This window comes from Patagioenas fasciata, chromosome 1, assembly GCF_037038585.1.
Source record: "Patagioenas fasciata isolate bPatFas1 chromosome 1, bPatFas1.hap1, whole genome shotgun sequence".
Lineage (NCBI taxonomy): Eukaryota > Metazoa > Chordata > Aves > Columbiformes > Columbidae > Patagioenas > Patagioenas fasciata.
Genome location: NC_092520.1, coordinates 126,342,701 through 126,364,579, shown reverse-complemented (window position 1 = coordinate 126,364,579; position 21,879 = coordinate 126,342,701). Strand labels below are relative to the sequence as shown.

The following is a 21,879-nucleotide window of genomic DNA, read 5'->3' as shown; positions in this document are numbered from 1 at the left end:
GGCTGTGACCCCCTCAGCGGGGTGCTCTCCGGCCGGGCTGGCAGACACTTGTACCCGGGCATGACTGCGCCCCGCTTTTCCTGGCCCCCCAACAGTGTAGGGCTCGAAAGGGAATAATCCCCCGGGCACTCGCTGGGCCAAGGGGGCCCGAGCCCCCCGCCCACGGGGCTACCGAGTCCCCAGTGGGGTGCCGAGGGGCCCTCCGGCGGGAGCGCCGGGGCCACCTCCGAGGAGCGGCGGGGTCCGGGAGGGGCCGCCCCTCTCAGCGGGCCGGGGAGGAGCCGGCCCCGGGGCGGGGGTAGGCGGCGGGGGTCGGGCCGGGGGTGGAGCCGCGGGCTGGCGGGTCGGGGTGAGGGGGAGTCCTCCCCTTCCCTTCCCGATCAAGCCGGAGCCGGGGAAGGCGCCTCCGCAACTCCTCCTGCCCCGCCGGTGCCGCCAGCAGCATGGTGAGCGGGGCCGCCCGGCGGGAAGTTTGGTGGCGGCGGTGGCGGCCGCCCCGGCCCGCACTCATCGACCCCCCCATCCCCTTTCCCGCTCCCTCTCTTGCAGATCTGGAAAACTCTCCCGCTGCTCTGCGCTCTGCTGGCCGTCGCCCGCCTGCGAGCCGAGGTAGGCGGGGGGCCGGGGGCGGGCGGGCTGGCGTGGGGGGAGCGCGGGGCTCCTTCTGGCGTTTTCCACCGCGTCCCCCTTCCCCGGCGCCGCCGGGCCGCGGGCGGCATCCCGGAGTCGGGAGGGGAAGCTGTTGGGACTGGGGAAAGTAGCAGCCGGGGCGGGAGGGAAGTTGCGGGGCCGCCGGGCCCCTCCGTGAGGATGAGGGAGATGCATCCTCACCCGGGCTGGACCCCCCTGCCGCCGGGCTGGGCTCCCCCGAGCAGCCCCTTCCCCTCCCTCCCGCTCTTTCTGTCTTTCTTCCTCTCTTTTCTTCCTTTCCTTTACTGCAATGACATTGAAAACCATTGAAAGCCCCCAACTCGCAACCCCCTCCCTCCCAGCTCTGTTGACAGAACATAAGCGGTGCCTGAATTCCCGGTTGCGGCGGCCTCCGTAAAAAGTGAGGTCAGAAACAAAATATTTGATAATTACGGCGGGGGAAATGTGGAAGTGATTTGAGGAAAATGAACTCAAGCTGGGCTGGGGAGGGAGGCTGAGCCTGCTTGCTTGGGGAGGGAAGCAGTCCCGCTTGGGGGGTGAGGGGCAGCTCGTCCTCCCAGCCTGCATTTTTTCTCCCTACATATTTCTCCCAGATGGCGAGCCCCACCCTAGAGCATCGCAGTTTGGCTCTGCACAAAAAAAAAAAAAAAAAAGCATAAACACATCTGATTTGCTAGAAACGGTTCCCTCTTTTTCTGCCTCTTGCCCGTGGACCATGCTGCCCTAGTTATGGCAAAGAGGGGAGTTTAGGGTGAAACACATCGCTCTTGCTCTGTCCCCATAAGCAAAGCTTCTTTGGTGAACTCCCCGCAACTGCCAGCCGCTCGCTGAAGGGTTGAACAGTGCAAAAGCTGGGGCACGTGAGGAACAGAGGTGAGACAGGGTGGTTGCAAGACAGCTCTAGTCGTGGCTGTCGTGAAAACCAAGGGGAGCAGGACTGAGCTGTAGTGTGAGTTAGCATTTCACATCTGCCCGTACGTGATAATATTGCAATACACTTTCATCCCCAAAGCGTGACGTACTTATGTAGTCAGCATTTCCATACATCCCCTCCGACATTGTCCTGAAAAAGCCGGAAGGGTTATCTGTTTTATTGGGAACCCTAAATAAACCGTAACCAGTTCTAGTCCAGAAACCTCCATAGAAAGGAAATATATAGCAGTGTATTCATAAGACAAATTACAATAACAGCTAAATAGTGATGGCAGTGGTCTGAGCAAAGCCTCTTGAAGTCCGTAACCCAGAGAAACATTGCCAAGGTGTGTTTGGCCCTTGATTTCACCACTGCCACTAACATTGTGTTGACTTGGTCAAATTGCTAAGTCCTGCTATTTGCCTAATGTACTCTAATTTGGAATACCTGGATGGCTTCCAAAGTGTAAGTACTGTCATGTCTCTGTGCCTCATCTGTAAACTGAAAGTAAGAAAAGTGTACAGCCATCATGTTCAAAACTTGGTTTTAAAGGCCAGTTCATGCTTGAGTGGACAAATGAACGATTTGCCTGTTTTCAGGGATAGTGGTCCAAATGTCAAACCAGTGAATGTTTTACTTCTATGCCACTCTAAGTTCAGCAAAACCTGCGAGTGATAGCTGGGGTTTGGGTCTGGTTTCAGGGAAAACTGACACCTCAGGCAGCTTTTGTTTCGGGGTTCAGTTTTATTCCTTGTTGCTGGTAGCTGCTGAGTGATGACCATCAGTCCACTCACCAGCAGTATCCCACCCCCTGGGATATCTAGACCTAATTTTCTAGGGAGTGGGCTGTGCTTGAAGCTGAGCTCTTGCATTTGAGAGGTGGCTTTGATGGTTGCCTGCCTCTAAATGTTTCTTATTACCACTTTCCTGCATTACTGATTGGCATTTAATAAAATTAGTATGGCATTTTCCTGTGTGGTTTTCCCTCTTCCAGATTTTGGAAGTGATAACCTCTGTATTTCTTCTATTTCTGCTGCAATTTGCACTTTGTGCCTTTCAGTAGGTTCGGAATATCAACACTGAGCCTTAAGCTTCTAATCCTTTTGTCGGCAAAACTACATCTGAACTGTACCAGGGTTTTTGTACAAGGCTCATTTCTACAACATTGTTAGGTGCATAATTAGAGTCTTTAAAGAAAGAAAGAGATTGCTTCAGTAAATGTTCCTGGCATGACTTTGTGCAGACTGGAAAAATCTGAGGCTTGCCAAAACTTGGGAGCTTTTCTTGGCCCAGTTCAGTAATAGTAACAAGAGCAATAGATGGTGAACTGTACTCCTCAGATGGAAGCCAGCCACCAGCTTCAGACAGCCCTTTTTATCGCTTTCTTCCTGGGTCAGGCTCTCAATGAGGCAGCCGTTCACTCGTGTTAACAGGGATGCTACAGAGGTGAAGTTGCTCATGTTCTCATCTGGGGCTTTCCGAAGCAGATGAAGCGATTATTTTTTTTTTAATTTATTATTTTTTGGGAGGGCAGGGGAAGAGGGTGAAGCATCCATTGCAATAGAGGAAAAGGGAGAGGCTCAAAATGTCTGATGAATGTATTAAAAGTTAATCAGCTGTTCATATCCTGCTGGAGTAAGTTACCTAGTTAACACTGGAGGAGTCTAGTTGCTGTTGGACGGTGTCCGTGAGGTCTGAAGGGTGGCGTACAGGAGCACTTCCATTTGTGGTACCACTGTAATTATACCAGCATTGTTACACGTCACGCCAGGATGCTTATTTCGAAATAAGGGTGAGGTGGCTTTCATAAATTATTTTGCCTCAAACCTGATGGAGAAACATCAGGAAAGTTGTTTTTCACCATGAATTTTAGACGTTAGCAATGGGGCTTACTCCAGCATGAGTATATTGGCGTGAGCTGCGGACAGAAGTCTGTTCCCGAATCCAGCCTTGCCAGGAGGAGAGGTCACTGCCCTGACCTGCCCTCTGCTTCTTGCCAGTTTTCTGGCCGTTCAGATTAGACCCAGAGACCCGTAGCTGTTCTCTTGAAGTGTCCTTAACCCATTTCTGGCCAAATGAGCCAGCCTTTTGAAAGAGTTATGTAAAGATTTTAATCTGACTTGTTTCATTTTGCCTAAAAAAGGGCTAGAGGAGGAGAGCTGGAGGCTCTCGCAAGGAGATATACTGACAGATGTGAGGGGTCTATACCCCCGAGCAACGTGGCGATGACAAGCATCTGGAGGCAGATTTATGACCTCTTCTAATAGCACAGTGTTTGCAGTCTCTACATGTTGTAACCCTGGGATTAATTTTTCCCTCAGTGTAATTTTTTGACATGAAAAGCCGAAAAAGGATGTTGAGGGGGGAGAGAAGACAAAGTTTTCAGCCAAGTTCTGTCTGCTTAACTCACCTGAGCACTTCTTTTCCATCTGACTTGACTGCTTTTGCATGCAGGAAGGGTGATGCGCCACCCCTTCCAAGTCCTGTTCCCCTTTTGCCAGCAAAGTGCTTGTGTGCCTGGGGGGAGATGGAGCTGGCAGTTCAGCTGGTCTTCATAAAGCCTGGTGTGCTTCCTCCCATTGGGCTGTTCACATAGTCTGGCCAGCATTATCAGCTTGCTTTGGCTAAGCTTTTCCCATGGTTTTGCAATGGTGAAGACTGAAAACTGCTGTCTTAAGAGATTAAATTAAATAAATGAAAGTTGAGGTGTAATTGCATAGCTGTATTTGGCCCAGAAGCTATCATTTTAAGAAAGGTCCATTTACCTTTGAAATGAAGAGGCAGAGACTTTGTGGATAGTTCAGTCCTCGCTGGTATTTTTTGTCCATGGTAATGGAAAGAAAAGACACCATGGTGGCAGTCATGTGGGTAACTCAGGCTGTTTTTAACATCCACTGGCTTTGTGCAATAAATCCCAGCAGTCACTTGTAACCCACTAATGTAATAAAACTACCTTCCCAGGTCTAATCTAGCAGGCACATCTTCAGTCTTCAGTGGAAGGAAATACAGCATCCTTTTTTTCTCCTGAACTGGTTTTGGAGTGATAGGCATCTTCCTGCTTGAAACTGTGTCCTTGAGTGCCAGACCAGGCATTGCTGGAGTTCCTCATCAAGGCCATAAGCATGTTTTAAATGGGGAGCCAGGGAAAATGTGATTCTATCCTGGGGACACAGCAGAGGCTCATCTGTGCAAAGCCTGCTTTTTAAGGCACGTGCTGTGCCGTGGGGCAGCTGCTGTGCTGCGAATAGTCCCAGGGATCAGAGTCTGGGAGACTAAACAAGCGGTTCTGTCTGAGGCACCTTGTGTTGTGCTGGAGTTGCTGGCCAAATGCCCCATGTCCGAGTGTTTGAACAGCCTCCCCAGCTATTTTGATGGGACCACAACCTCCAAGCAGCAGCGTGCACGGTGCGAGCTCTGAAGCAGAAGCAACGTTGCAGAGCACGTACGTGTGTGTGGCACCCTGGTGCTCCTTCTCAGATGGAGCTGCTGTCAGACCCAAGCTGCTTTGTGCAAATGCTTTGGAGCTGAGTGAATGACTTTATCTACCAGAGTGCAAATTCCTTGCTGGTAATTAACAGGGGGCTGCTGCTGGGGGCTGCCTGGGAGGCAGCTTCGCTCCCAGCACAGGAGGGAAGGACTGGCTGAGAGTCTCCTGTTGCATTTTCCAGCTGCTGTTATTGGTACAGCTGCTTACCCATCAGGAGGCACTGGGGCACCTTTGATCTTTCGTGTGTGGTGTTATACGAGCTGGGGAATGTTTCTCTTTGTGCAGAAGAGAGTTTGTCACAAATCTCAGCCAGATGTGTCTTTCTGGGCTCATGAGACTCCTATTAACCAGGCTGTGTTTTTGCCACATGTCTTGTGAGCTAGATGAGTTTGGTTCCCAGAAATGCCTTATTTAGCTGCATCAGCTCAGGGGGGTTGGCTTCTGCTGTACCGTGATGTCTAAGCTAACCTATGAATAATCAGTATTTCTTTGGAAAGATTTATCCCTCCCAGCATTGTCTCTGAGTTTAGCAAAAGAAAAGAGCAGATTACTTCTATGCTGTGAAGCGTGCTTCCTTCCAGAACTGCTTCTGGGAGGCAGGCATGGGGTTATACACATCTTGACTTTCCCAGAGGTTGTAGATTTTTCCACAGCTAATGTGCTAAGTTAGATGTGAGATCGTTAGAGCAGGGGCTTATTTGCTCTTGACTACGGGGCTCTGATTGCAATTTCTAGGCATTGCAGCAGTAAATAAACAAATGGCAGATAAACAGGCCTGGAGGCTTCTGTGCGATCTATATTAAAGCACAGGTAGTCGCAGCACAAGCACATGATATTTTCTTACTACTTGCTCTGAAGTGTGCTTCAGCCCTGATCTGGACTGAAGACACCAGCCAGCAGTAATAAGGGACTGTGTCCCTTCTCTGCTGTGCAAACCAGCTACCCACAAGTGAAGTTCATAGAAGATACTATGAAATCTTAGTACCTGCTCTATGCCTTAGCTCTCCGACTTACTACAGTGTACCTCTGGGTTTTGACATTGGGCCCATGGTTGCAGTGTATTCCATGTAGGTTGCCTGTGAGAGATGATGAAGGAAACCAAACTTGTGCTCCAGTCTGCACACATGGAATTTTTTGAGACACCCTCACCTTGTCTGAAGCATGTCAAGGGGTCCGTAACCTGGAAACAATATGGAGGTTCCTCTTAGACGAACACATTTGGAAAGAACAAGTTGGTTGGGGCGGATGACTGAGGTGGGATTTGATATCTCATTAGCTCAGCTGCAGGTGGATCCCGCATTTCCACTGTTTGACAGCCAAGCAAATATTTTGGCAGAAGAAACTAAGCACTGCATGAAAACTGGAATCTGTTTTTTGTCTCACTGGGAAGAGGGTGCGAGTTCTCCTGTGCTTCTGAGGAAAATACCCAATGTACCAGGAAAACCAGGAGTTGAGAGGAAACACTTGTTAGAACCCATCTCATTCACCTCTGTATGAACACTGCAGGATGGCTCTCTGTACAGTGTTTCCCTTGGCTGTGCCCTGTCAACTGCTGTCCCAGAGATGGACCACTAACCACTTTCTTTTTAAAATCCTGGATAAGAGGGAAGCAAGAGTGGGGTTACAGGGATGGGCTGGCAAAGGTACTTGCCTCTGATGGAGAGATGTACTGGTGAACCTTGTCCTAAGGCAGGAGCCCGTGGACTGGGTGTGCCTCCTGCCATCAGAAATGCTGCCCTTGGCCACTCTTTCCTTATCACCCCACTGCCAGGTTGAGGCATTTTGGGGGTTGAGTGTCAGGAGGACAGAACAAGGAGTTTCTGTCCATCCTCTGGGACAGGTGGAAAAGGGACCATTCGATAGGCGCTGGCCAGTTGCCAGATTGGCCTCCAGTGCCACACTGTCTAGGGATGGTTTTGACAGCAGAGTCTGCTTTTTCCCAACAATTAATTGATCCAGAGGATGGTGCCTGGGGGGGCCGCTTCATGCTAGGGCGGCCCCTGCCATTTAAGTGCTGTAATTGTAGCCTGAAGCCAAGAGCTTTCCTTATGCATGACGTAACTCTTTGCATATGTACTCCTTGCTGCTCTGGGACTTTTTCCCCTCCTGTGTTTTGGCCACTTTTTCATGTTTATGTTTGAGAAGTTTATGTATGAGGGATTGGAATTGTTGTCTCGTTTCCTATATGTAGGAGGAAGCGATTTCCTCAGGGAATTTTTGCTATGTCTGGATCGTTTCGTTGTCTGGGTGAGTAAAAATTCCTCAGGGATAACCAAAAAGGTTGTGACCCAGCTTTGGTCTGCAGCTTGTGCATTCAAACCCAGAGCTCTGGAAGATTAAGGTGGCAGGGGACCAAGCATTCACGTTGAAGGCATCGCCTTCGGCTTGGCAGAAAAGCTGCGGTATTCCCGTCTGAGGACAGCATGTTTACTCCGTATGATGCAAGCTTTGGGGTATTCCAGCCCCTAGATGATGAATGCCATGCAAATAGTATATGCCTAATCTTCTTCAGGCAGTGCTCCCCTTCTCCAGTTGCCCTGGGGATGGATGGTGGCAAACTCAGGTCACAGCAGAGGCTCTATGGAGCCTCTTCTGCTTTCTCATGGAGCTCCATTCCTCATGTCCCCAGGACTAGGGTGTGGACCTGTTGGTGGAGGATGACGTGTAAATGTAAGGAGGGAGCGCTTATTTATTTATTTATTTATTTATTTATCTAATTTTAACTACCTGATTTATATCCAGTCTGCAGTTAAAGAGCAAGCCTTGGTGCCTCGGCTTGCTCATGTGCTGAGCTTTCATAGAATCATGGAATGTCCTGAGCTGGAAAGGGACCCACAAGGATCATCAAGTCCAACTCCTGTCCCTGCACAGGACAACCCCAAAACTCATACCATATGTCTGAGGGCGTTATCCAAATGCTTGAACGCTGTCAAGCTTAGGGCCATGACTGCATCCCTGGGGACCCTGTTCCAGTGCTCCAGCACTTCAGGAGAGCAAGAGGCGTGTCCTCAGGCCTTTGTTCATCTGAGAAGTGTATGTAGGAAGACATGTGCACACCCACAGGATCCTTCCCTGCAGCGCATGTGTTTTGCCAAGATTTTCAGAGGGGATAGTGACAAAATGTGGTAGTGCTTTTTGGCATCATTCAAAGCATCCCCTGTTAGAAAAACAGACTCTTTCTTCTACAAGGTATCACTGCATGCCCTGGGATTAGTAGCTGCCTGTACAAATTGTAGCCATTAGGGCCCTGTCAAATCCAGTTTTACACATCCCCAATAAGTGATGCCCCTCTTCCTGTTCTTTGAAAAATGATACATGCTCTGGAGTATCTCCAAGTTAGTGTATCTTCATGGTCCTCTTCTATGAGCAAGTAGACCATTAATCTTTTTATTCTGTCCCAACAATACTAATTACGCCCCCATGCTCAGTGATAATCAGTTCCTTCCCCACACTATTATCTCCATCGTGTACCTGTCGCTGGTTTAGGGGGCCCCTCATCTCCAGGCTTAGCCCACCTCTTTTAGTCTCCTAGCAGCTCCATTTCTCCTGTCAAAGCAGAACGGTTTTTCCCTGGCTGCCTAAAGTAATGGAGCTTTATGTGATCTTATTCTGTTTGTTAATACCTTTGAACCTTGAATAACTTTTAAAACCAACACCCACTTTCAGCCGTTTTAGTGAAGTATATTAATTTCCTACAAGTATATTACTTTCCTGTGTTCCTCTTAAGTTTTGTAAAAGTAGACACTGTGATGCAGTAGTTACTGCCCCACCTGAGGGAAACGCTCCAGTGTGAGATCAGCTTTTACTACAGACCAGATAAGTGTTTTGTGAGTATTCCCTGTTGATTGCAGTTCATACCAAATGCGATCAGCCTTGAGACGGGAACCTGTGGGAAGCAGCTCGTCGAACAGCTTGTGGTTGCTTAGCTTCACACTTTATGGTTTGTCCTTCCCTCCTTGGCGCTCAGAGCTGCATGCAGGTGCTCCAGGAGGGTGTTGTGGAGGAAACTGAGCCAAAGCGTGTTTAATCGTGGGACACAAAAATGGTTTATTACCCCTCGTGTGCGTGTATACGCATGCACACAGAGCCACCTTTCTCAGCCCTATTACGGAGTAACTTGCCGGTGACTCCCACAACCCAGAGCTGGGATGGGGGTGTAGAGGGGAGCACAGCAAAATTCACAATCTATGTGGAATATTTGGGGATTTCAGATTCTACTGGGTGAGTTTTAATTGTTGCTGTGGTATATGAATAGTCTGAAACCTCACAGTGTCGGTGCAGTGCCTGGGCCACTCTGAACTTTGTGTGTGTGAAAGCCGAACGAGACAGGAGAACAGCTGGGCATTAATACAGCCTCACAAATCACTGCCAAGCTCTTCTGCAGTGCAGCAGCACCCATCCAGACGCTGGGCTGAGTTGGGACATCCTGGCTGCAGATGCAAGGTCAACAGTAAACCAGCATTAAACAGAGACAACTGTTGGGTTTTGGTTGGTGGTTTGTTTTTTGGTTGGTTGGTTTTGGCGTTTGTGTGTGTGTTCTGTGGGGTTTTTTGTGGTTTTTGTTTGTTTGGGTTTGTTTTTTGTTTGTTTTGTTTTGTTTTCCAGGTTTATATTTCTTTGTTCTGGGATCTTGACAAGGTGAAGGGACTAAATGGGAGTCTGAGCACATGTGGCTCAAACAACTGCAGAGCCTTGTAGGCATCAGGAAAATGCAAACAGACTCTTGTCTCCAGACCTATTTGTTCTTATTCTTAGCATCGTGCCCTGATTCGTCTGTAGGCTTCGGGCAAGGCACCTAATTCATCTAAGCTGCAGTGTTCGTATCTGTAAAATACGGATAATGATGGTGCCAAGCCTCTTGGAAGGGTTTATGAAGCTGAATGCATTCCTATTAAGAAAAGTTTTAAAGCTCCATGCAGAAGGTGCAGCTGGCACTGCGGAGGGTCATTATCCTTATCAACAACAATAACACTAGTGAGGAAAACAGAGATAAAATGTGGACCAGAATTGCCAGGCAATAAAGTGCACAAAGGGCTCTTACAGACCACATTTAAGAAGTGAGCTGATGGCCCACAGATGGGAAGGAAGAGATGGTTGCATGTTTGTATGGAGCCAGAGAAAGAGAGAGGAGGGGTGTAAGGTGGGAGAGCTGGGGTGTCTCACAGTGGGGATTGCATTTCTGGAGTGTGTGTGCTCTCAGAGGGGAGATCCAGCCATTTGTAGCTCAGAGGAGACAAATTGGAGATGTGCTGTAAGGGGAACACTGGACATTATGGCAATGTAGATTTCCCTGTGAGCTTATGTTGTGGTTAAGTAGAGGATCTTGAATGGGGCATAGTCACTTGCTTTCCCTGACTTGTCTGCCGAAGGTTGACAAGGAAGAGAAGATGGGCTAGCGATTTCTGTTGGTTGTCATGGTAACTAATGGAAATTACTTTTTAAAATTTTCTATTATATATGAAGATGTTTGTCAAAACAGCTGGGAAACATCCTCTGTCATTTTTTTTTCCTTTTAACATTTTCACTGCTGTCTCCTGGTCTTAGAAAATACGTTGTTACCAGAATGTTTCTGGGGAGGTTATACAGAGTTTTTGAGTGCTGTGAAGTGTGTCCTGGGGATAAGCATCTGGAGCAGGCAGCTGCTGGGCAATTCTGTGCGCTGTGCCACTTCTCACCCCAAGACCTTCTGCAAGGCATCCATGTGAGTATTTTCTCACCAAGAGGCCTAAAAGTAGGTGCTCAAGATCACAGGTAGCCTGATTTCCATGTAAATGGTAAACAAATGATTAGCTACTCTGAAAAAGTTCAAGCTGGATGGAAAGGGCATTATAATGCCAGTTTATCAAATGCTGAGTTGTCAGGCTTATTGACATAGTGACAATAAAGAGCCTGGAGAATTTCAGATTAGAGGTGTGGGTAAAACACAATGTATTATTATTACTATTTCATGTAAACATCGGCATATCTTGTCATTAAAAATATGGCTGTCTACAAACTCCACTGACACTAAGAGGGGCAATTTTCCCCACAAATTAGTAGATGGTGAGGCCAAAAGGAGCTCTTGTGCTTCACTTCTACCCTCTTGCATAATACAGCCCATATATCCACCTCTTTGATTAGTTCCATTCGCTCTGGACTCTAAAGCATGTCTTAAAAAACATCTAGTCTTGATTAAGTAATTACCACAAATGGAAAATACCACTGTGTTTGGTACATTGCTGCAGTGGTTAATTACCCACATGCTGCTACACCTCATTTCTGGGTTGCGGTTGTCTACTTTTGATCTTTGAATGCCGAATCTTCAGTTTGATCTGCTAAAAAGAAGATGCCTTTAGTACCACATGTCTGTTCCACACCATCGTAACAGGTCTGCGACAAGGACTGCTCCTAGCCTTGTCTTTGGAAAACTGAACACCCTGAGCTCCTCAAGCTGGTGAAGCCTGCCTCCTCATCCCCCGCTCAGTACTGGGTCTTCACGCATTGCTGTCCCCTTTCCCAGTCTGTTGATGCTCCCTCGCCGTGTAGTGACCGGGCATTTCCACGTGCTGTTACTGGGAATCCGTGCAGCCTTGGGCAATAGGAGTTGTGAAAAGAAGAATGACAAAAAAAAAACAGTAGAAACACTAATTTAATATTATTGAGTAATATACATTAACCCACACACCATCAGGAAGCATAGCTGGCAAGGTTTTCCTAATAGGAGTCTTCCCATGGTATGCAAATGTGCTGCTGTTGTTACCAACTAAAGCCTTGGTTTTGTGTTTCCTACAGTACGCGCTTAAGTTAAAGCTCAATATTTAGAGGCTTCTCAACACTCTTGATGCCACAGATGAGACTTGACTGCCCTGGGGGCCGGGGGGATTAATGCTCAGTGCAGCTCATGCCCTGTAGCACGCAAAGGGCTGCATCGCAGCACTGTGGCCAGCTGGAGACTGTCCTCTGGTAGCAGCTTCAGTCGAGCCATGTTAGAGCTCACAGTGCTCAGCCAGCGCCCCCAGCACCGTGTCTCTTCTGTCGCAGGAACCTTTACACCAGACCAGTTGACTGCTGGGCTTGTGGGCCAGTTTGGGCTGCTGGGGTGGGGAGAGCAGCTACCACGAACCGCAGCATTTCATGATAATCATATAACCAGAGGTGGTGGCAATTGAGATGGCAAATGGGCAATACAACTCCCTGAATACTGAAGGAATGCATACTGTTCATTTGCTTGACTTAAACCAAAAATTGCTATTGAAGTTCTGCTAGTTAAGCAAAAACTTTCAAAAGGAGCTTGCAAAATAGTCACAGAATTCTGCATCTGTCTGTATGTTTCTCTGTAATGGGAACCAGTTAACTTCAAATAAGTTCAAGCATAGTTCTGAAGAGATTTACCGAAAGATAAAAGATCTATGCTTTTGTTGCCTTCCTAGAGAAAGCTGTTTGGGAATTAACCATTGCTGCTTGTCACAGGGAGAAGTATAAAGTGCCTTGTGACTTGCACAAAGGGGTCTTTACAGATTGCCCAGAGAGGTTGTAGCTGGAAACATTCCAGGCCAGGCTGAACAGGGCTCTGAGCAACCTGATCTAGTTGAAGATGTCCCTGCTCATTGCAGGGAGGGTGGACTAGAAGACCGTTGAAGGTCCCTTCCAACCCAAACAATTTTATGATAGTCTGCTAGTGCTTTGGGCACAGTAGTGGGGAAATGCATGGTCTCTTGTATGTCTACACTTAGAGTATCTAAGCCAAGCAGTGATGGTTTGTAGAACTAGGGCCTCAGAGCTGTTCGAGGCTGCATGTAAGGATGTCTCTGCACTGTGAAGTCCCATCTGAGTGCCAGCACATTCTGCTATTGCTCTGATTTGTATTCCTTTTCTCATGGCAGAGGCTGGTGGATGAATGAGGCTTTGTCAGGAGGAAGAGTCCTCTCTGATGTCGGAGGCTGGATCTGTTCCTCAGTGTGCCTTGGTTTGTGTAACACACAGGTGTCAGTCTGGGACTGAGGGTGACACAAAGAACATGCAGGCTGCCCCCCATCTAGTCAACTCAAGCCATCCCCAGCAAGTCTGATCCGCATTTGGTATAATTAGAGAGGTGGAGGCAGAGACAGCTCTCTTGCTGTTCACTCCACCCTTTTCAAACAATCCATTTCTAACCAAATAACAATACAGGGAATTTTTCCAAGAGCAAATCTTGCTCACTTGCTGTCCCAGGGGCCATGGACTCTCTTCTGAGATGTGTTCAATGTGTTCATACAGAGCTTGTCACAGACTGGGCTGGATCTTGACTTGGACCTTGGGAAGCTTCTGTTCTAAAAATCCATGATAAAGATGCAGGGATTATTACAATACCCCTTCTATGTTTATTTTTCTATTTACGTCTTTAAATATGGGTGTCTGGGGGCTTTCACTCCTCTGAAAGAAAGCAGAAAACTCTCTGTGGTTTTTGTTCTCGGGTCCATTCCAGTTCACACCTTGGGAAGACTAAGTCGGCTAGGGTGAGGGTTTGTCCTTTCATAGCTTTAAGGCATCTTTCTGGAAGGCAGCCTTAACTTTGTAGAAGAGGTATTCAAATAAAGAAAGCTTGTGCACTTTTTCTGTGGGCAGGCTAGTTGGCAGTCATTTTTCCTTTGATCACTGACAAGACGTGAGAGGAGGTAGTTACCTCTCCTGAGGTGATGTTCTCTCCTCTCCTCTGCTCTGCTGTGAGCTCAAAACCCATATTTTAGTAAAAGTCTGGCAAGAGGCAGCAAAGCTTTGTGTTCCTCAGAGCAGTGTTTTGTTGTTTTTTTTTTCTTTTTCTAAACTTGGACCCAAACTTTCTTGCAACTTATCTCTAAAGGAGCAGTTTAGCAGCAGGTGTGAGCTGCTCTGCTCGTGAGCTGCCATGGAGCAAGGTGAGTGCCTCCTGTACCACTTTCCCTGCGTGCTCCCCATCCTCCTCCTCTGCACCTATGCAGCTGAAAATTGAACTCTGCCCCGAAAAAAACTCCAATTGATGGGGAGGAGGGAATACATAGTTCTTTATTTTTTGTCTTTGCACAGGCATGAGCAAAAACGTGCGGAAGCAGAATGCAGGGAGAGAAAAGGAGTTTGCCTCCCTCTTTGCCCCATCCTGTCACCTACTGCTGACCACAGCCCCTTGCAGGAGAGGCTCCTTTGCTGGCTGCTCTTTTTTTTTTTTTTTCAGCTGCAAGAGAGCATTCAAGCTTTTTCAGAGGAGCTGTGCCCTGTCTCCATTGTTCCTCTCATACAAAACCTATGGGGGTCATCATGGGTCACCGGGATGGAGAAGCGTGGCCAGGCGAGCTTCTCCTCCTGTGTCCATTCTGCCGGGGGGAGCGTGGTGGTTTGTGGGGAATGGGTTTGTGAAGGTTTCAGCAGCTTTGGCAGCCCTGAGGACAGGGCCTGGCCTAGTGCTCAGGTTTGGTGGTGGAGGCAGGGAGTCTGTCCAGCATGGACTGGAGGCCCAGGGATGCTGGATGAGGCCCAGGGATGGCTCACCCGTCACCGCCGTGCTTCCCTCCGTCAGAGGCTGCTGGAGCCCTTGGTGAGGCCTGGTGAGGCCTGGCAAGGCCTCTCCTTCATGCCTTCCAGAAGTGGACAGTGGTGGGGGGCGATTTCCACCTCCCCAAGGGGCCAAGTGCCCATGAAGCGCTTCCCTGGTGGGGATGGGAGAGTTGTTAAGCACTCTTTTATTGCAGAGAGCATTTGGAGAGGTACTCGAGGACACAGGGTACCACAGTTGAAGGATGGATGCTTCTGCATCCGTCAGTTTAATTCTGTGTCAGGGGGCTTTGTGTCTTTGCTCATACTCATGCAGTATGTGGGCAGGGCAGTGTCATGGACCAACTGCAGTTGTTGGCTGGGCTTACCTGCCAGGTCTTGCAAGGCCCAGTTTTGCTTCTCACAGACTTCCTGTGTGGTACTGGATAAGCTGCTGAAACCCAGGGTGCTGGAGACATGGAGAAAAAGGGGAGTTCATATCTTAAATGGTGATACAGGTACTTCAGGGTGGATACTTTGGTAGGATGCTTGGTTCTACATCAGTGCGTGAGATTGTAAAGGAGAGCTTTAGACCTTGTGACTGCCATTTAGGTGATAATTCCGTGCAGTTCATGCCTGCCCTCAGGAAGAAGCTGTCTGATGCAGTGGCTGAGAAACATGCACATAGCTGTCTCAACTTTCAGACATAGGGCTGTTCGTTTAGCCCATAGGTGTTCATGCAGCGAATACCAGGAGTCCCAAGTTTGTTCCTTTCTGCTTCTGTGCCATCCAGCAGCATGACACGTTCCTAAAAGGTTGTTGAAAGCATTAGGATGTCTCGGGTAGGAGTGCCCGTATTTGCATCATTATTTTTGATAGGATTTAGCTGTTAAAAGCCAGGCATACCACATACTGCTGGCTGTGGTCCCAGTAGTAGTGTGGTCTGATCTCTCTACAGTTGCATGGTTTCCAACAGGGAAGCGGAGAGGTGGGAAATTACCATGTCTTGGCTCAGATGAAGGTACAAAACTAAGGTAAGATGAAGAAACACAGCAAAGTCCATTCATGAAGCTTACAGAAGTAAATTGTGTCTCATGGACTGTTGCTTAGTGTGTTTGATCTAAGAGAAGGGGAAGAACCTACAAGGTTCAATGGGACATTGATGTGACTGAACAGGGTCACTAAGCCAGGGCTGTGCTGACATCCTGGTGGCTTGCAGGATATGAAGCTTGTGAAAGTCAGTTGTGTTTTGCTGTAACAAAGGGCTTGGACGATTAAACTCAGGCAGCTGAAGTGCTTCACGACCATGGACATCTGCTGCACGCGTTGGCTGAAATGGCCATCACGCAGCAGGGATGACTGGATAGGTCACAAAGCGTGTCTGGAATTGCTTATGGCACATCATGTGTTAATGTTGACATCAGGTCAGCTTTACTGTGGTCTATGAAGCAGTAAGCTGCAACCCATCAGGAACTGCTTCACAGCCTATTTATATACCTTTGCTGTAGGGTGAGCATTCATTCTTAGAGGGGAGAAGCAAGCAGCCACAAGCAATGTCTCCTTGTAGATGCTTGATTTTCATCTGCATCGTGGACTTGATGTTGCTAACTGCAACATTAGAGGCTGCTTGTATAAATGATCACTGCTGGGACTAGGCTGTGTTTATCTACAGGTTTCACAGAGTCAAGGGTATCAAGCACAAGAGCAAATAAAAAATACTTGCATGGGTAAGGAATTTGTGCTTCATATGTTAACTGAGAATCAGTGTCAAGTCCCCATGAGTGAATACCTCTTACAGATCAGCACAGATCTCTCTTTGGTCAGGGTTGTTCTCTTCTGAGTTAGCATGCTGAAATGACTCAGGTCACGCATATGCTAAAGCACTTATAGTGCAAGGAAGGAGATACAGCCAGCAGCTGGCTTTGCATAGGCTGTGATAAAGATGTAAGATGTTGTGATTCCAGTAAATCTTTCATTGCAGGCTAGGATTATTACCTTATCTCGCTTTTACCATGGGCTAAAGAAGCACACATAGACTGTTCCTTCAGCTCAGCAGGATAACTTTCTAGAGCTGGTATCTTACGTGTGCATCTGACCTGACGTCTCTACACCCTCACAGGGTCTGGGTGTTTGGCATGGAAAGACTGGGGCAAGCTTTGGAGGTTTTATCCTGGGAGGGCTGTTAAGACCTGCAACAAGGAGCTTTTGGGGCTTCATTGGGTAGTGGGCTTCTTTGTTTTTTAATTTGTTTCAAATGGAGCTAATCCAAATTATTGGGGAGCTGAAAAGTAAGATTTGTTTTCTTTGAAAAGCAAACCAAGAGGCTTTACTGAAAAACTGAAGTGCGGTATTGTATTACCGAACCTTTCATTGCACAATATTAGACTTTCAGTAACTGCAAAGCCTCAGGGTGGCCTGCAGCACCCTGCATGTGTTTATTGTGGCTCAGTACATTGTTATAATATCGTTACTTCTAAAATCATGTAGGGTAAAACAAATCATGTTAGATTTCCTGCAGCCTGCACGTTTGTACAGGTAGCATCTAGTGTAACTTTGTTCAGCACGGCAAGCATGACATCCAGTACATGAGAGTAATGTCTCCGCATACACAGTGATATGTACTTAAGCAATTTGTTCTCAGTATTCAAAAGGCTACTGCTGATTTCCTGGTGTGCTTGAGTCAAAGCCAGCTCTAGGAACACATTTTAATAAACGCCTTGGGTGTGTGAATTTCCTGGGTTTTCTCAAATCTTTGTTTGAAAAAGAAAACCTATTGTCCTTTCTGAGTTTCCCATCTTAATTTATTTCAAAGCACGCCATTTTACCACTGAAATCTCTGTTCTGCATAGGAGAAAGGATCTGGTGACATTAGGAATTGTAAAAACAGACTGCTTATACATTCAGAGGATGTCATTGCTGGAGCTGAGCCCCGAGGAGGGTGTCAGAAGGGCAGGTCTTCAGGGGTGGGAGAGCTCTCATCTTCGATATACCTGGTTTAAGCTGGAGGCAATGGATGATGCTCCTGCTCTTGCAGTGGGCTCTGAGCTAGTGGGGGCATGAGCTGTGGTGATATCTCTGCAGACCTGGCTTTATCTTCTGTGCCTACAGCTCCCTTCCCCCTGGGCGAGCAGCAGATAGACACACTAACATTTCCAACAGCACAGGATGCAGCAGAGAGGCACTGCAGCAATTCCTGTAGAATAAACATCTTTCATAAGCTCTTCAGCTCCTTTATTTGCCCATTTTCTTTCGAATCCCTGCTAAGCCATTCACAGCTGGGGAGACATTTTGTTCTCTTCTCGTCTGCTCTTCCTCTCCTTGGATATACAGCCGCAAGTCTGCAATCATACTGAAAACCAATGATCGTCAGCAGTTCAGTCTAGTACACCGGGCTGTGAACTGTAGTGGCTGAAGCACAAGCGTGTATTTCTTTCTGCTGACTTTATTAGAGGAGCAATAAATTCTGGCTAGCCGACAAGGTGGACAGCCAAGGCTGGCAGACAGCTGTGCAAGCTAATGTCTTAAACTGCTGCGGCTGGATTTGCCAGAGGCTGCGTTCTGAAACCCTTGGTCTGCCTCAGTTTTATGTCTATCAGAGTTTGGTTTTTTTTTTCATCTGAAAGTAATAGCAAAAATCCACTTGTCTTTACTGGGTGCTGCCCTAGAACCTACCGTCCCACAGAAGTATCTCCTGCACCTCCCCAGTGCAGCCCTAGCTGCAAAAAGAGCTGCTTAACTTCACACACAGACTTTGCTAACGGTGCAGCAGAAGCTGGGGCTGTTCTGTGTTTAACTGAAACTGCAGAAGCAGCATGACCTTCTTTTCAGTTACTTGCCACGTTCATTAAATGGGAAATTTTCTCCGTCGAATACCAAAATTGTTTATACTGCATTAAGCAAGGGAGACTTGCCAAATATTTTATGCTTGTTTAACTTAAAATACATTCAAACTCAGTGTGCTCCCCCTGTCTTTGATTTGATTTTGACATGAAGCATGTAAAACACCGAGTTTTAGCCTGCCACAGATGTCTCTGTGGTGTCTATACAGTTCCACAAACAAGGGGATTTGTAGAGAAACATTAACTCAGCCATTTCTACAGTGTTCCTAGCAAAGGAAGAGCATGGCAGCTGCCCTCTCTTTGTGGAGCTGAGCGCCCCAGAAATGAGATTATTTTCAGACAGTGCTGTGCGCTGGGTTTCCAGCAAGGCTGAAGGCTTTTGTTTCTCTTTCTTATCATTGTTTCCAGCGTCTGTGAACATCAGGCTGTTTGGGGGGGAAACTCTGCCTTGGCAGAAGAACCAAAGTAGTTCTCATTATTTTTTTCTCATGGAGGCATGCATAAAAAAAGTAAATAAAATGTCAGTCTTCTGTAGCGTAGTTCCCAAGAGGCTGGGAAGCCAACCTCCTATGATCAGCGGGGTCACCTCCAGTTCAAGGAGTGGTACATGGGAACCCCAGTGCTTGAAAGCATTCATAGGGTTGTATTTGCAAGTTGTATCACAGAGAGTCCTTCTGTTTGGGAGGCCTAGCAAAACTTCCTGATGTCTGGCTTCTTGGGGTTATATGGGAAAACAGATGCACAAAAAAATGTAATCATTAAATGAGCAAGCAAAAAAAACCCCATTGAATTAACCTGTCCCCAGGCCAACTGAGCTGGCTTTGGTAATTGGAGATCTGTTGTCTGTGCAGAGATCTTGGCTTCCACTGCCACTATAAACTTTCAAGTTTCTGGGATATTTCCCAAGGTCTGGCACAATCACCTTCACTGCTGAGGGAGGAATGGCTGCTGTGCAGGTACCATTTACTTCTGTGTGTGCCACTGCCTTATTGTGTATCTTGCTCCACCACCTTTTTTTTGCTCTGGATGCACCCCAGTCCCATGTTCCCAAGCTCCAGGGCGTAAATCTGCTGAGCTACAACTCCAGCTGCCATGAAAAATTTATTTACATTGGGACATAAGTGCTGCTTGGGTGGTTGAGGCTTGTGTGATCAGGCAAATGGCACTTGGAGGCAGCATCATGCGTTGGCAAGACCTGGCTGCCCAGAAGGACCTGGTCCCTCTAGGTGTGGGTCCTGGAGGAGGGTGGTTTTCTGCTGTTGGAAGGGAAGAGACCTGGGACCGGCAGTGCTGAGCTCTGGCTGCAGCTGGTTTGGCATTCCTCAGCGTTGTTTGCCTCTGTGGCACAGAGCATTTGTAATTAAATTTTGCCGTCTGCTGCATCATCTATCTCAGCCCATTAGAGCATTTGCTGTTTAATTACTTAAGCTGCCATCAGACCTCTGTAAGGTAGGTTGTTACTACATCTCTCTTAACTGCAGACAAAAACAAGCAAATGAAACCATCACCTCAGTTGGTCTTCATGCTCTGTCTAGAGTTGTGGCATAAACCCTTGACTCCATAGTGCTAACAGCACAGAGCTATGCTTCTCTTTTGAGGAAAAAATAAAGGAAAAAAAAAAACAGTGGAAGGTCAGCGATTACAAGCGAGCCTCCCATGTGCTTGGCTCTTAGATCCACAGCGATCGCTCACCGAATGACTGAAGGGGGGTTGCGGTTTCATTGGTTGGAACAGCAGTAGCTCAGCCACCTTCACAAGCAAAGTGTTTTAGTACCTGCACATTCAGACTGGTGCCGGTGCCAATTTAGGCTCTGAGCGGGATCCCACCACATGGCTGGCTTGCTGAGGGGACGTAAAACGCACACGGAGACCTGCTGCCGCTGGATCCAGGTCCCACATCAGCCTCTAGCTCCAGGGGATGGTCATGTCCTACCTGCTGTGCCCTCTTCTGTCTAGTCTCAGTCATGTCCTGAGCCTGCCTCTTCCATGCAAAACATCTGCTGCTTCATTTCTCTACCCTTGTACTATCTGTCCTAAATTACTGTTTTCTTCTGGCACCAGCCCTGCTGGCTGTAATGACTGATGACCTGCAAGAGAGACATAGGTCCCTGCCTTTCATTTCATCACTCCATGCTGTGCCCCAGGAAAGAACTGCCTGTGAAATCCTGCAGTCCCAGAAGAGAGCTTGTTTGGTCATCATGTTCAGCTAATGTTTGGTCAATATGATCAGGATCTGTGAGCTGTAAGGGGAAGGATTGTTCTTAGCAGGCACTGAAGTTTCAGAAGTAGTCTTCAGATGCTAAAAAGGTCACTAACTGCATGCAAACTGGGGATTTCCACAAACACACACTTGCACACACCTGCTGCAGCCTTTGAGAGATGTGGTTATCTCCCCACAAGCAAGAGGCACCAGGGGGACTCTCCCACCAAACTCAAGTTCTTGTAGAGACACCGAGGACTGTTCTGTGTTCTGAGCACAACAACTTTAACAATTCCTCGAACACGGACAAAACAACTTATTTAACTTGTTCTCAGAAATCACTGACTTTTTCTGTTGATGCTTCAAAAATGAAAAGTCAGCCTGAGGCAAACACCTGGCAAGGAAAATGTCAACCTGAGCAGTTCAGTGCTGGCAAAGTTCTCAGCAGCAGAAGAGGTGGTTTTGTAAGGGGAAGTGTCAGGCTGCTTTTAAGTGTTGGGTTGCTACCCATTCCACCTGTAATGTGGTGTGACGCCTTGGCTTCTGTGAATCAGATGGCTTGTCTGCTCTCCATTCCATTGAGGACCTTTAGAAGAGGTCAGGCCATGAAGTACAAACCCAGCCAAAGGTGGAGGTAGATCAGAGCTGCTGTTTCAGATACACAGCTCAGGGTGCCTTGTTTGTTGTTTTTTTTTTAATTTTTCCAGCCACAAGGACATCTTGCAAATACCAGATGAGGGGAAAATGATGCCTTTGTTTTGGCTTTTAATAGAATTCCAGTCATAGCGCTTGGCTCCTTGCAGGTTGTGGCTGAGATTCTGTCATGGCTTTGGCAATGTCTGCATTAATAAATTAAACATGCACGAGGCTGTTTGCTGTCTTTGAGGCCAAGTGGGACAGAATGGTCCACATCTACGCTGTTTAACTGTCTTAAGTCCTAATTAGGGTGGCTGTGTGTGGATTACCTCTTGGTTACCTGTGATCTGTGCAAACACCTACACCATGTCTGAGAAGTTGCAGACCACACTGGTGGCCCTGCTTATGCTTCAACATCACAGACATCTGAACTTGGGTGCTTAGGACTGTCCTGCCAGTGCCTGGCCCTCTTGATCTTTCCAGGGTAAGTACAAGCTCTCAGCCCATTGCAGAACCACTCAATTGCCTCATTTTTTTAAAATTGTTTTTCTTCCCTTTCTGGGTGGTGTTCAGGAGGGGATTGCTGTCAGTCACCCTTTTGTGGCTTCTCTTGCAGCCTTGGGGTATTCCTGTCACCAGCTGAACTTCAAGCAGCTTTGCTGGGATTAGCCTAGACATAGAGGATTACTGA

At 47.6% G+C, this 21,879-nt stretch overlaps 1 protein-coding gene across 1 annotated transcript in view; it reads left to right on the top strand.

Annotated features, from left to right (window-relative positions):
- Positions 1–294: 294 nt before the first annotated feature.
- Positions 295–21,879, top strand: part of FSTL1 (follistatin like 1) — a 56,272-nt gene continuing 34,687 nt past the window's right edge. The window contains exons 1-2 of the mRNA XM_065852383.2: positions 295–446; positions 550–609. Of these exons, the coding sequence (XP_065708455.1) occupies positions 444–446; positions 550–609 (63 nt within the window). The 5' untranslated portion in view covers positions 295–443. The remainder of the gene's footprint in view (positions 447–549; positions 610–21,879) is intronic.